The following is a 13,776-nucleotide window of genomic DNA, read 5'->3' as shown; positions in this document are numbered from 1 at the left end:
CTTCCAATCAGATCCATTAACCCTGCATCCTCACTTCCAATCAGATCCATTAACCCTGCTTCCTCACTTCCAATCAGATCCATTAACCCTGCTTCCTCACTTCCAATCAGATCCATTAACCCTGCTTCCTCACTTCTAATCAGATCCATTAACCCTGCTTCCTCACTCTTCCAATCAGATCCATTAACCCTGCTTCCTCACTCTTCCAATCAGATCCATTAACCCTGCTTCCTCACTTACAATCAGATCCATTAACCCTGCTTCCTCACTTCCAATCAGATCCATTAACCCTGCTTCCTCACTTCCAATCAGATCCATTAGCCCTGCTTCCTCACTTCCAATCAGATCCATTAACCCTGCTTCCTCACTCTTCCAATCAGATCCATTAACCCTGCTTCCTCACTCTTCCAATCAGATCCATTAGCCCTGCTTCCTCACTTCCAATCAGATCCATTAACCCTGCTTCCTCACTCTTCCAATCAGATCCATTAACCCTGCATCCTCACTTCCAATCAGATCCATTAACCCTGCTTCCTCTCTTCCAATCAGATCCATTAGCCCTGCTTCCTCACTTCCAATCAGATCCATTAACCCTGCTTCCTCACTTCCAATCAGATCCATTAACCCTGCTTCCTCTCTTCCAATCAGATCCATTAACCCTGCTTCCTCTCTTCCAATCAGATCCATTAACCCTGCTTCCTCACTTCCTCCAATCAGATCCATTAACCCTGCTTCCTCACTTCCAATCAGATCCATTAACCCTGCTTCCTCACTTCCAATCAGATCCATTAACCCTGCTTCCTCACTTCCAATCAGATCCATTAACCCTGCTTCCTCACTTCCAATCAGATCCATTAACCCTGCTTCCTCACTTCCAATCAGATCCATTAACCCAGCTTCCTCATTCTTCCAATCAGATCCATTAACCCTGGTTCCTCACTCTTCCAATCAGATCGTGACTGATCTCTATCTCTCTTGGTCCCGTATCAATTTTGGAAGAGGTGATGTCCACTGCTGACCACAAACAGGACTGACTGTCACATTGCTGTTCGTGGGTTAGCTGAGGGAGCGTGCTGTGGGTGGGTTAGGGAGTGTGCCGTGGGTGGGTTAGGGAGCGTGCCGTGGGGTTAGGGAGTGCGCCGTGGGTGGGTTAGGGAGCATGCCGTGGGGTTAGGGAGCGTGCCGTGGGCGGGTTAGGGAGTGTGCCGTGGGTGGGTTAGCTGTGGGAGCATGCCGTGGGGTTAGGGAGCGTGCCGTGGGGTTAGGGAGCGTGCCGTGGGTGGGTTGGGGAGCGTGCCGTGGGAGGGTTGGGGAGCGTGCCGTGGGTGGGTTGGGGAGCGTGCCGTGGGTGGGTTGGGGAGCGTGCCGTGGGTGGGTTGGGGAGCGTGCCGTGGGTGGGTTGGGGAGCGTGCCGTGGGTGGGTTAGCTGTGGGAGTGTGCCGTGGGTGGGTTAGGGAGCGTGCCGTGGGTGGGTTAGGGAGCGTGCCGTGGGCGGGTTAGGGAGCGTGCCGTGGGCGGGTTAGGGAGCGTGCCGTGGGCGGGTTAGGGAGCGTGCCGTGGGTGGGTTAGGGAGCGTGCCGTGGGTGGGTTAGGGAGCGTGCCGTGGGTGGGTTAGGGAGCGTGCCGTGGGTGGGTTAGGGAGCGTGCCGTGGGTGGGTTAGGGGGCGTGCCGTGGGTGGGTTAGGGAGCGTGCCGTGGGTGGGTTAGGGAGCGTGCCGTGGGTGGGTTAGGGAGCATGCCGTGGGTGGGTTAGGGAGCGTGCCGTGGGTGGGTTAGCTGTGGGAGTGTGCCGTGGGTGGGTTAGGGAGCGTGCCGTGGGTGGATTAGGGAGCGTGCAGTGGGTGGGTTAGGGTGCGTGCCGTGGGTGGGTTAGGGAGCGTGCCGTGGGTGGGCTAGGGAGCGTGCCGTGGGTGGGCTAGGGAGCGTGCCGTGGGCGGGTTAGGGAGCGTGCCGTGGGCGGGTTAGGGAGCGTGCCGTGGGCGGGTTAGGGAGCGTGCCGTGGGTGGGTTAGGGAGCGTGCCGTGGGCGGGTTAGGGAGCGTGCCGTGGGCGGGTTAGGGAGCGTGCCGTGGGCGGGTTAGGGAGTGTGCCGTGGGCGGGTTAGGGAGCGTGGCGTGGGCGGGTTAGGGAGCGTGGCGTGGGCGGGTTGGGGAGCGTGGCGTGGGCGGGTTGGGGAGCGTGCCGTGGGCGGATTGGGGAGCGTGCCGTGGGCGGATTGGGGAGCGTGCCGTGGGCGGGTTGGGGAACGTGCCGTGGGCGGGTTGGGGAACGTGCCGTGGGCGGGTTGGGGAGCGTGCCGTGGGCGGGTTGGGGAACGTGCCGTGGGCGGGTTGGGGAACGTGCCGTGGGCGGGTTGGGGAGCGTGCCGTGGGCGGGTTAGGGAGCGTGCCGTGGGCGGGTTAGGGAGCGTGCCGTGGGTGGGTTAGCTGCTGGGAGTGTGCTGTGGGTGGGTTAGGGAGCGTGCTGTGGGTGGGTTAGGGAGCGTGCCGTGGGTGGGTTAGGGAGCGTGCCGTGGGTGGGTTGGGGAGCGTGCCGTGGGTGGGTCAGGGAGTGTGCTGTGGGTGGGTTAGGGAGTGTGCTGTGGGTGGGTCAGGGAGCGCGCCGTGGGTCGGTTAGGGAGCGTGCCGTGGGCGGGTGAGGGAGCGTGCCGTGGGTGGGTTAGGGAGCGTGCCGTGGGTGGGTTGGGGAGCGTGCCGTGGGCGGGTTAGGGAGCGTGCCGTGGGCGGGTTAGGGAGCGTGCCGTGGGCGGGTTAGGGAGCGCGCCGTGGGCGGGTTAGAGAGCGCGCCGTGGGCGGGTTAGGGAGCGCGCCGTGGGCGGGTTAGGGAGCGCGCCGTGGGCGGGTTAGGGAGCGTGCCGTGGGCGGGTTAGGGAGCGTGCCGTGGGCGGGTTGGGGAGCGTGCCGTGGGCGGGTTGGGGAGCGTGCCGAGGGCGGGTTAGGGAGCGCGCCGTGGGCGGGTTAGGGAGCGTGCCGTGGGCGGGTTAGGGAGCGTGCCGTGGGTGGGTTAGGGAGCGCGCCGTGGGTGGGGTTAGCTGCTGGGAGCGTGCCATGGGTGGGTTAGCTGCTGGGAGCGTGCCGTGGGTGGATTAGCTGCCGTGTTTCCCACATCACAGTGCCTTCAGAATATTTAATTCATTAGAAAGCACTGGGATTATCTGCTGATGTCAGAGATGCTGTGTGGAATTGCAGGTTCTGTCTTTTTTGGTCAAAATTAATGTTCTGCCTCCTTGTTCTGGACTCTCGATTAGAGGGAATAATTTGATTATTAATATATCTGAAACAATTCTGTCATAGAACATTCCAGCGCAGTACAGGCCCTTCGGCCTTCGATGTTGGGCTGACCTGTGATCCCCTCTAAATCCCTCTACACAATAGAACATATCATTGAGGGAATGCAAAGCTTGTCTCTACGATCTGCACTTTGACCCTTTCCAGTCAGCTCCACAGCTGTTTTTCGTCCTGTGTTGATAGGAAAATGATATCCTAGAATCCCCACAGTGCAGCAGGAGGCCATTCGGCCCATCGAGCCTGCACTGACCCTCTGAGAGAGAACCCCACCCAGGGTCAGGCCCCCACCCTGTAACTCCCAATTCCTGTTACTTCCTGAGCAAGATCGGCTCTCTGTTCATTCTCATGGTTTCTCCTGGCAAGATGTCAGAATGATTGTCACCACGGCCTTTCCCAAGGTGTGACCATTTGTTTAATTTCTGACAAACAGAATTTGAGTGTGAATGAAGGACCAAACTATCTGACTGGCTGCTCCTCTCCATCCAAACTACCCCAGCGACACTTCTGTGCAATCTGTGGATTCCCTTCCAACTACACCTGTGTGTCGTGTGGATCCCGCTATTGCTGTGTTAAATGTCTGGGGACACATCAGGAAACCAGGTATGTCTGCGTCTGATACTAAGTAAAACACCCTCTCCACTGCCCCCTCCCAGGACAGGTACAGCACGGGGTTAGATACAGAGTAAATCTCCCTCTACACTGTCCCCATCAAACACTCCCAGGACAGGTACAGCAAGGGGTTAGATACAGAGTAAAGCTCCCTCTACAGTGCGGTCAGCCTAAGTTGAAGGTGGTTTGTGGAGAGGCTGTTGGCAAGTGACAGTTAAACCCGAAACACTTCGTGAGTGTTTCCCACCCTACCTCCTCCTCTAACCAACCCCCCCACCCCACGGTGGTTGGGAAGCGGGAGCAGGGGCCTGTCGTGAAGGTGAGTGAGTGCCTTTAAATTTGCTTACCTTTGAACAGGAGCAGGGTTTGAGGTAATATCAGGTAAGCTCTTCCTTTCTTTTTCTTTTTCTTGTTATTTTTTAAATCTAGAGGTGATGTCAGGGAAGGCAGTACAATGCTCCTCCTGCAGAATGTTTGAGGTGAGGGACGCCGTCAGTGTCCCTGCTGATTTCATCTGTGGGAAGTGCACCCAACTCCAGCTACTCAAAAACCTTGTTAGGGACCTGGAGCTTGAGCTGGATGAACTTCGGATCATTCGGGAGGCAGAGGGGGTCATAGATAGGAGCTTCAGGGAAATAGTTACACCAAAGACTGGAGATAGATGGGTAACTGTAAGAGGGACTGGGAAGAAGCAGTCAGTGCAGGGACCCCCTGCGGTCGTTCCCCTGAGTAACAAGTATACCGTTTTGGATACTTGTGGGGGGGACGACTTACCAGGGGTAAGCCATGGGGTACGGGCCTCTGGCACGGAGTCTGTCCCTGTTGCTCAGAAGGGAAGGGGGGAAAGGAGTAGAACATTAGTAATTGGGGACTCAATAGTCAGGGGCACAGATAGGAGATTTTGTGGGAGCAAGAGAGACTCACGTTTGGTATGTTGCCTCCCAGGTGCAAGGGTACGTGATGTCTCGGATCGTGTTTTCCGGGTCCTTAAGGGGGAGGGGGAGCAGCCCCAAGTCGTAGTCCACATTGGCACTAACGACAAAGGTAGGAAAGGGGACAAGGATGTCAGGCAGGCCTTTAGGGAGCTAGGATGGAAGCTCAGAGCGAGAACAAACAGAGTTGTTATCTCTGGGTTGTTGCCCGTGCCACGTGATAGTGAGATGAGGAATAGGGAGAGAGAGCAATTAAACACGTGGCTACAGGGATGGTGCAGGCGGGAGGGATTCAGATTTCTGGATAACTGGGGCTCTTTCTGGGGAGGGTGGGACCTCTATAGACAGGATGGTCTACATCTGAACCTGAGGGGCACCAATATCCTGGGGGGGAGATTTGTTAGTGCTCTTTGGGGGGGTTTAAACTAATTCAGCAGGGGCATGGGAACCTGGATTGTAGTTTTAGGGTACGGATATTGAGAGTATAGAGGTCAGGAGCACAGATTTGACTTCGCAGGAGGGTGCCAGTGTTCAGGTAGGTGGTTTGAAGTGTGTCTACTTCAATGCCAGGAGTATACGAAATAAGGTAGGGGAACTGGCAGCATGGGTTGGTACCTGGGACTTCGATGTTGTGGCCATTTCAGAGACATGGATAGAGCAGGGACAGGAATGGTTGTTGCAGGTTCCGGGGTTTAGGTGTTTTAGTAAGTTCAGAGAAGGGGGCAAAAGAGGGGGAGGTGTGGCGCTGCTAGTCAAGGACAGTATTACGGTGGCGGAAAGGATGCTAGATGGGGACTCTTCTTCTGAGGTAGTATGGGCTGAGGTTAGAAACAGGAAAGGAGAGGTCACCCTGTTGGGAGTTTTCTATAGGCCACCTAATAGTTCTAGGGATGTAGAGGAAAGGATGGCGAAGATGATTCTGGAAAAGAGCGAAAGTAACAGGGTAGTTGTTATGGGAGACTTTAACTTTCCAAATATTGACTGGAAAAGATATAGTTCGAGTACATTAGATGGGTCATTCTTTGTACAATGTGTGCAGGAGGGTTTCCTGACACAATATGTTGACAGGCCAACAAGAGGCGAGGCCACATTGGATTTGGTTTTGGGTAATGAACCAGGCCAGGTGTTAGATCTGGAGGTAGGTGAGCACTTTGGAAACAGTGACCACAATTCGGTGACCTTTACGTTAGTGATGGAAAGGGATAAGTATACCCCGCAGGGCAAGAGTTATAGCTGGGGAAGGGCAATTATGATGCCATTAGACATGACTTAGGATGTGTTGGTTGGAGAAGTAGGCTGCAAGGGTTGGGCACACTGGATATGTGGAGCTTGTTCAAGGAACAGCTATTGCATGTTCTTGATAAGTACGTACCAGTCAGGCAGGGAGGAAGGGGTCGAGCGAGGGAACCGTGGTTTACCAAAGAAGTGGAATCTCTTGTTAAGAGGAAGAAGGAGGCCTATGTGAAGATGAGGCGTGAAGTTTCAGTTGGGGCGCTTGATATTTACAAGGAAGCGAGGAAGGATCTAAAGAGAGAGCTGAGACGAGCAAGGAGGGGACATGAGAAGTCTTTGGCAGGTAGGATCAAGGAAAACCCAAAAGCTTTCTATAGGTATGTCAGGAATAAAAGAATGACTAGGGTAAGAGTAGGGCCAGTCAAGGACAGTGGTGGGAAGTTGTGTGTGGAGGCTGAGGAGATAAGCGAGATACTAAATGAATACTTTTCGTCAGTATTCACTCAAGAAAAAGATAATATTGTGGAGGAGAATGCTGAGACCCAGGCTATTAGAATAGATGGCATTGAGGTGCGTAGGGAAGAAGTGTTGGCAATTCTGGACAAGGTGAAAATAGATAAGTCCCCGGGGCCGGATGGGATTTATCCTAGGATTCTCTGGGAAGCCAGGGAAGAGATTGCTGAGCCTTTGGCTTGATTTTTAGGTCATCATTGGCTACAGGAATAGTGCCAGAGGACTGGAGGATAGCAAATGTGGTCCCTTTGTTCAAGAAGGGGAGTAGAGATAACCCCGGTAACTATAGGCCGGTGAGCCTAACGTCTGTGGTGGGTAAAGTCTTGGAGAGGATTATAAAAGATACGATTTATAATCATCTAGATAGGAATAATATGATTAGGGACAGTCAGCATGGTTTTGTGAAGGGTAGGTCATGCCTCACAAACCTTATCGAGTTCTTTGAGAAGGTGACTGAACAGGTAGACGAGGGTAGAGCAGTTGATGTGGTGTATATGGATTTCAGTAAAGCGTTTGATAAGGTTCCCCACGGTCGTCTATTGCAGAAAATACGGAGGCTGGGGATTGAGGGTGATTTAGAGATGTGGATCAGAAATTGGCTAGTTGAAAGAAGACAGAGAGTGGTAGTTGATGGGAAATGTTCAGAATGGAGTTCAGTTACGAGTGGCGTACCACAAGGATCTGTTCTGGGGCCGTTGCTGTTTGTCATTTTTATAAATGACCTAGAGGAGGGCGCAGAAGGATGGGTGAGTAAATTGCAGACGACACTAAAGTCGGTGGAGTTGTAGACAGTGCGGAAGGATGTTGCAGGTTACAGAGGGACATAGATAAGCTGCAGAGCTGGGCTGAGAGGTGGCAAATGGAGTTTAATGTGGAGAAGTGTGAGGTGATTCACTTTGGAAAGAATAACAGAAATGCGGAATATTTGGCTAATGGTAAAATTCTTGGTAGTGTGGATGAGCAGAGGGATCTCGGTGTCCATGTACATAGATCCCTGAAAGTTGCCACCCAGGTTGATAGGGTTGTGAAGAAGGCCTATGGTGTGTTGGCCTTTATTGGTAGAGGGATTGAGTTCCGGAGCCATGAGGTCATGTTGCAGTTGTACAAAACTCTAGTACGGCCGCATTTGGAGTATTGCGTACAGTTCTGGTCGCCTCATTATAGGAAGGACGTGGAAGCTTTGGAACGGGTGCAGAGGAGATTTACCAGGATGTTGCCTGGTATGGAGGGAAAATCTTATGAGGAAAGGCTGATGGACTTGAGGTTGTTTTCGTTAGAGAGAAGAAGGTTAAGAGGTGACTTAATAGAGGCATACAAAATGATCAGAGGGTTAGATAGGGTGGACAGCGAGAGCCTTCTCCCGCGGATGGAGGTGGCTAGCACGAGGGGACATAGCCTTAAATTGAGGGGTAATAGATATAGGACAGAGGTCAGAGGTGGGTTTTTTACGCAAAGAGTGGTGAGGCCGTGGAATGCCCTACCTGCAACAGTAGTGAACATGCCAACATTGAGGGCATTTAAAAATTTATTGGATAAGCATATGGATGATAAGGGCATAGTGTAGGTTAGATGGCCTTTAGATTTTTTCCATGTCGGTGCAACATCGAGGGCCGAAGGGCCTGTACTCCGCTGTATCGTTCTATGTTCTACACTGTCCCCATCAAACACTCCCAGGACAGGTACAGCAAGGGGTTAGATACAGAGTAAAGCTCCCTCTACACTGTCCCCATCAAACACTCCCAGGACAGGGACAGCATGGGGTTAGATACAGAGTAAAGCTCCCTCTACACTGTCCCCATCAAACACTCCCAGGACAGGTACAGCACGGGGTTAGATACAGAGTAAAGCTCCCTCTACACTGTCCCCATCAAACACTCCCAGGACAGGTACAGCACGGGGTTAGATACAGAGTAAAGCTCCCTCTACACTGTCCCCATCAAACACTCCCAGGACAGGTACCGCACGGGGTTAGATACAGAGTAAAGCTCCCTCTACACTGTCCCCATCAAACACTCCCAGGACAGGTACAGCACGGGGTTAGATACAGAGTAAAGCTCCCTCTACACTGTCCCCATCAAACACTCCCAGGACAGGTACAGCACGGGGTTAGATACAGAGTAAAGCTCCCTCTACACTGTCCCCATCAAACACTCCCAGGACAGGTACAGCACGGGGTTAGATACAGAGTAAAGCTCCCTCTACACTGTCCCCATCAAACACTCCCAGGACAGGTACAGCACGGGGTTAGATACAGAGTAAACAGTTATTCCGTTTCCCTCACTGGCCAGCCTTGTCCTCTGAGATGGGTGAGTTTCTGCCTGCACACCGACTCCCTCTGGTGGACAGAACTGAGCTGCTCAGCCTCGCCTTTAGCCAGTGTAGATTCTGAACTTTACAGTCAGAGTTTGCTTTGAGATTCAGTCCTCAGCCTGACCCTGGCCTCCTGGCGGTCTGACCCTGGCCACCTGGCGGTCTGACCCTGGCCCCCTGACGGTCTGACCCTGGCCCCCTGACGGTCTGACCCTGGCCCCCTGACGGTCTGACCCTGGCCCCCTGACGGTCTGACCCTGGCCCCCTGACGGTCTGACCCTGGCCCCCTGACGGTCTGACCCTGGCCCCCTGACGGTCTGACCCTGGCCCTCCTGACGGTCTGACCCTGGCCCCCTGACGGTCTGACCCTGGCCCCTGACGGTCTGACCCTGGCCCCCTGACGGTCTGACCCTGGCCCCCTGACGGTCTGACCCTGGCCCCCTGACGGTCTGACCCTGGCCCCCTGACGGTCTGACCCTGGCCCCCTGACGGTCTGACCCTGGCCCCCTGACGGTCTGACCCTGGCCCCCTGACGGTCTGACCCTGGCCCCCTGACGGTCTGACCCTGGCCCCCTGACGGTCTGACCCTGGCCCCCTGGACGGGCTGACCCTGGCCTCCTGGGGTCTGACCCTGACGGGCTGACCCTGGCCTCCTGGGGGCTGACCCTGACGGGCTGACCCTGGCCTCCTGGGGGCTGACCCTGACGGGCTGACCCTGGCCCCCTGACGGGCTGACCCTGGCCCCCTGACGGGCTGACCCTGGCCCCCTGACGGGCTGACCCTGGCCCCCTGACGGGCTGACCCTGGCCCCCTGACGGGCTGACCCTGGCCTCCTGGGGGCTGACCCTGGCCCCCTGACGGTCTGACCCTCGGCACAGTTGGACACTGAGCTGAGGAGGTAGATAAAGCTCCCAGGACCCAGTAACACCCAAAGGAGGGGCTCAGAACTCCCTTGCTGGCATCTCACAAATCTCCCCTGCTGAGTTTAGCAAACTGCGCGCTTTCTGCAGCCTAACAGGATCTCATTGTTGTTATTTTCCCACGCAGGTGCCTGAAGTGGACAGTGTGATGTCGGCTCTCCAGCCACCCGGCCTGAATGATTGAATCGACTGGTCTCTGAGTCTCACCCTGCCTTCCTGGGATGTCCCTGGGGCCCAGAAACTGCCACCTTGTGATGTGATTTGTATCTGTACGGATGGCCTGTCAGCGATTGTCTCTCGGGGATTGGTTTGGATGAAGAAAGCTGTTGTAACAGCCCATGCTGGCTTCTCCGTCCAGCTTCAACCCTGACCCGCAGGGGCGCGCTGGGCCTGGCTTTCACTGGACTGCAGCCTGTGGCCAGGAGCTGGAGTCCTGGACTGGGACAACGTGACCTCTGCACCCCCTCTGACTCTCTTGACTTGTTCGTTCTTCCTTTGAAGTGACAGGTTCCTCCAGGCTTCCAAACAGCCTCGAACTGAGAGGCTCAGAGACTTGACCATCAGTTGGTTACAGTCTAAGCTGCTGCTGCGTTGATGTTGAATGATTGCAATCGCTCCCACGTGCGACACCGTCACCGGGCAGCCTTGCACCGTTTGTAACTATTTTTGACAGAGGGAGATTTATTTTTGTCTCTTCAAATCGCGAACCTCCCAAACTGCTCGACTTTGTACCTCGTGTTTTATCCCCGGAGTTATCGGGGGAAGTTTCAGCTGGGTTACCTGGACATTTACTGGAATAAAGTTCACCAGACCCAATGTTGTACCGTTATGTTGAATGCACAAGGCATATTCTTTCAGGGGGGGGGGGGGGGAGGTGTAGGCCCCGTTTGAGTGTCAGGGAGGAAATGGCCGTCTCCGTTTTCTCTGTTAAATCAGTAACCGCCTCTCATAGTTCCCCTGAGCTGTGACGTGCCGGGCGAGCTGGTCAGAGGCTGTGAACGGTGCTGTCAAAAGTCTGTGTTTGCTCCTTTGCTGAATGCGCTGCTTATCCACGTGGTCCGATCAGCTCGAGCGAGGATATACGTTGATGCTGTCCCTCCCAACACATCCAGAGCCCTTGCTGTCTCCCAAGGAGCGAACCGCAGCCCTTGCTGCCAAGGTGAATTGGGGACTTTCTAACCTCTGCATACAGCACAGATCAGTGCCTGATCAAAACAGCCTGTGTTTCCAACAGGGGAGGCAGTGTCGTCATCGACGGCAGAGTTTATTACCGCTGAGAGATTCGACTGCCCTGGTGGAGGGGGAGTTGTGAGGCTTGTGGTGGGGGTGGGGGGGGGAGATAGAATGGATCGGAGGTTAAGGAATGGGGGTCCGTGAGACGGGGGCGTATGGTGGGAAGAGGGGTAATGGGAGCTTGGATAATTGGGGTGGGGCTCGGACCTCGCTGGTAGTCACAGCCCAGATTGTGTGCTCGAGTCTGGAGTGAGGGCTCACAGCTCCAGGGGTCCCAGGTTCGATTCCCGCTTCGGCCACTGTCTGTGCAGAGTCTGCACGTTCTCCCCGTGTCTGCGTGTGTTTCCTCCGGGTGCTGTGCTCCGGTTTAGAACATAGAACAGCACAGAACAGGCCCTTCGGCCCTCAATGTTGTGCCGAGCCATGATCACCCTACTCAAACCCACGTATCCACCCTATACCCGTAACCCAACAACCCCCCCCTTAACCTTACTTTTATTAGGACACTATGGGCAATTTAGCCTGGCCAATCCACCTAACCCGCACATCTTTGGACTGTGGGAGGAAACCGGAGCACCCGGAGGAAACCCACGCACACAGGGGGAGGACGTGCAGACTCCACACAGACAGTGACCCAGCCGGGAATCGAACCTGGGACCCTGGAGCTGTGAAGCATGTATGCTAACCACCATGCTACCGTGCTGCCCCAGGTTTCCTCCCACAAGTCCCGAAAGACGTGCTGTTGGGTGAATCGGACATTCTGAATTCTCCCTCTGTGTACCTGAACAGGCGCCGGAGTGTGGCGACTAGGGGCTTTTCACAGTAACAATTACAGTGTTAATGTAAGCCTACTTGTGACACTAATAAAGATTACTATAAGAAATATAACTTTCTTGGCCCAGAAATGCTCAAACTCGATTCGTTGAAGGTTTCCTGATTCACAGCCAGGTGGGTCACTATTGGGAATGGAATCTGCTCCCTCTTATCGGGCGTGTGCGTTGAAGAAAGGTCCCATCTGTTTATTAATAATAAATTTATTGAAAAGTGCACAGGTTGTTAGCATCATGACAATATACATTCAGTTCCGCATGCTTCATGTACACATGCCTTAGTGTGAATAGCTGTGTTGAAGAGGCAGTGTCCACTCTGGGATCTCTCTAACAGGACCTGCTGAATTCCAATATAATTCGATTGAATGAAGCGAATGCAGCCTTCGAATCGGAATGGTGACAGCACATGAGGCCATTTGGCCCATTGAGTCTTTGCAAGGGTAGCTGGTCCCCTCGCCCACCCAGCTGTTTACCCTATTCCCTGTTGGGTTGTACCTGCTTCCACTCCACCCCCCCTCCCCCCCCTCGGGCAGCACTTCCCGTGTGCTGACAGATCGATGCTGTCACTCCGAGGTCAGTCTGATTCTTGACCGTTGCGCCCAAGGGAGCACCTCCTCTTTGCCCAGAACATCTGCTGTTTGAGTGTTGCTATCCGAAGACAGAACCTACGTTTATTCAGCGCCTTTCGCACCCCCCCAACCTGCTCCAAAATGGCTCTCGGCCAACAGAGAACATCTGGAATTGTGGGTCAAGTGGCAGCTCACCTGTGCTGTCTCCAGTTTGCAAACCCCACGAGATCAGGGTGAGCGAGGGATAAATACGGGACAGGGCGTTAATTTATCCATCCCTCTTCGAATTAGTGGGCCCTGGGATCTTGAGCGTCCGCCTGTTGGGGTCTCAATTTAGGTTCCATCTGAAGGATGGCACCTCTGACAATGTGGCACTCCCTTGGTGCCGTACTGTAGACAATGGCCCGGGTACTGTCCTTACGTCTTTGGAGTGGGGTCTGGACTGACTGCCTCCACAATGGGGTGGCAATGGTGATGGGGCTGTACTGCCGAGTAGGATTTGGGCATCATCGGACCAGGATACATAGATGGGGTTCAGGGTCCATTTTGAGTCGTGCTCGTGTCCATCGTCACCGCCCCCCCCCTCCCCTTTTACAACTCCATTCAACTTCCTCACATTGTAATTCCAGTCGTGTCACTGTTTCCAAAAACCCCAAACCTATCAGTCACCGCCTCTTGCAAAAAAAAAAAAGCACGCAAAAAAAAAACACTTCAATAAATAACTTTACAATATATATCTTGGAGCAGAGTCTCCTGTACAGAGAGGAGGGGAGGGGAGAAGGGGGGGGGGGGGAGAAAGAGTCAGATTCAAGTCCGTTAAACGTCAAAGGGAAGTCACAGCTATCCTGGTTCTAGTGCAGTCATCCACGGCTGCAAAGGTTTTGACACATCGATGCGGCTGAGGAATTGGTGCCAAATGTTGCGAGGGTCTGCCATTAAAAATGCTGCGTTGCAAATGGAGCGAGAGCTACTGGCGAGAACCCCCCCCCCCCCTTCCTTTCCAATGTAGCGGCCACAGGGTCTTGTACTTAAGAGCAGACGGGGCTTTGGTTGAATGGTATGGGGTGCTGTTACCGGGGGTGGGGAGAGGGTGGGGGGGGGGGGTGGCAGTGTTTGGGGGGGAGGGGAGAGGGGGGGGGTGGGAGTGTTTGGGGGAGGGGGGGGGTGGGAGTGTTTGGGGGGGAGGGGAGAGGGGGGGGTGGGAGTGTTTGGGGGAGAGGGGGGGAGGGGAGGGGGGGGGGGTGGGAGTGTTTGGGGGAGAGGGGGGGGGGGGGGGAGGGGAGAGGGAGGGGGTGGGAGTGTTTGGGGGAGAGGGTGGAGTGGGGGAGAGGGTGGAGTGGG

General features: G+C 54.7%; 1 protein-coding gene across 1 annotated transcript in view; it reads left to right on the top strand.

The window, feature by feature from the left end:
* Positions 1 to 424, top strand: part of LOC119958328 (zona pellucida sperm-binding protein 3-like) — a 3,770-nt gene extending 3,346 nt beyond the window's left edge. Inside the window, exon 6 of the mRNA XM_038786768.1 lies at positions 416 to 424. Within this exon, the coding sequence (XP_038642696.1) occupies positions 416 to 424 (9 nt within the window). The remainder of the gene's footprint in view (positions 1 to 415) is intronic.
* Positions 425 to 13,776: the final 13,352 nt, after the last annotated feature.

This window comes from Scyliorhinus canicula, chromosome 29 (assembly GCF_902713615.1).
Source record: "Scyliorhinus canicula chromosome 29, sScyCan1.1, whole genome shotgun sequence".
Taxonomy (NCBI): domain Eukaryota; kingdom Metazoa; phylum Chordata; class Chondrichthyes; order Carcharhiniformes; family Scyliorhinidae; genus Scyliorhinus; species Scyliorhinus canicula.
Note: the sequence above shows the minus strand (reverse complement) of the source record. Positions and strands in the feature narration are given on the sequence as shown.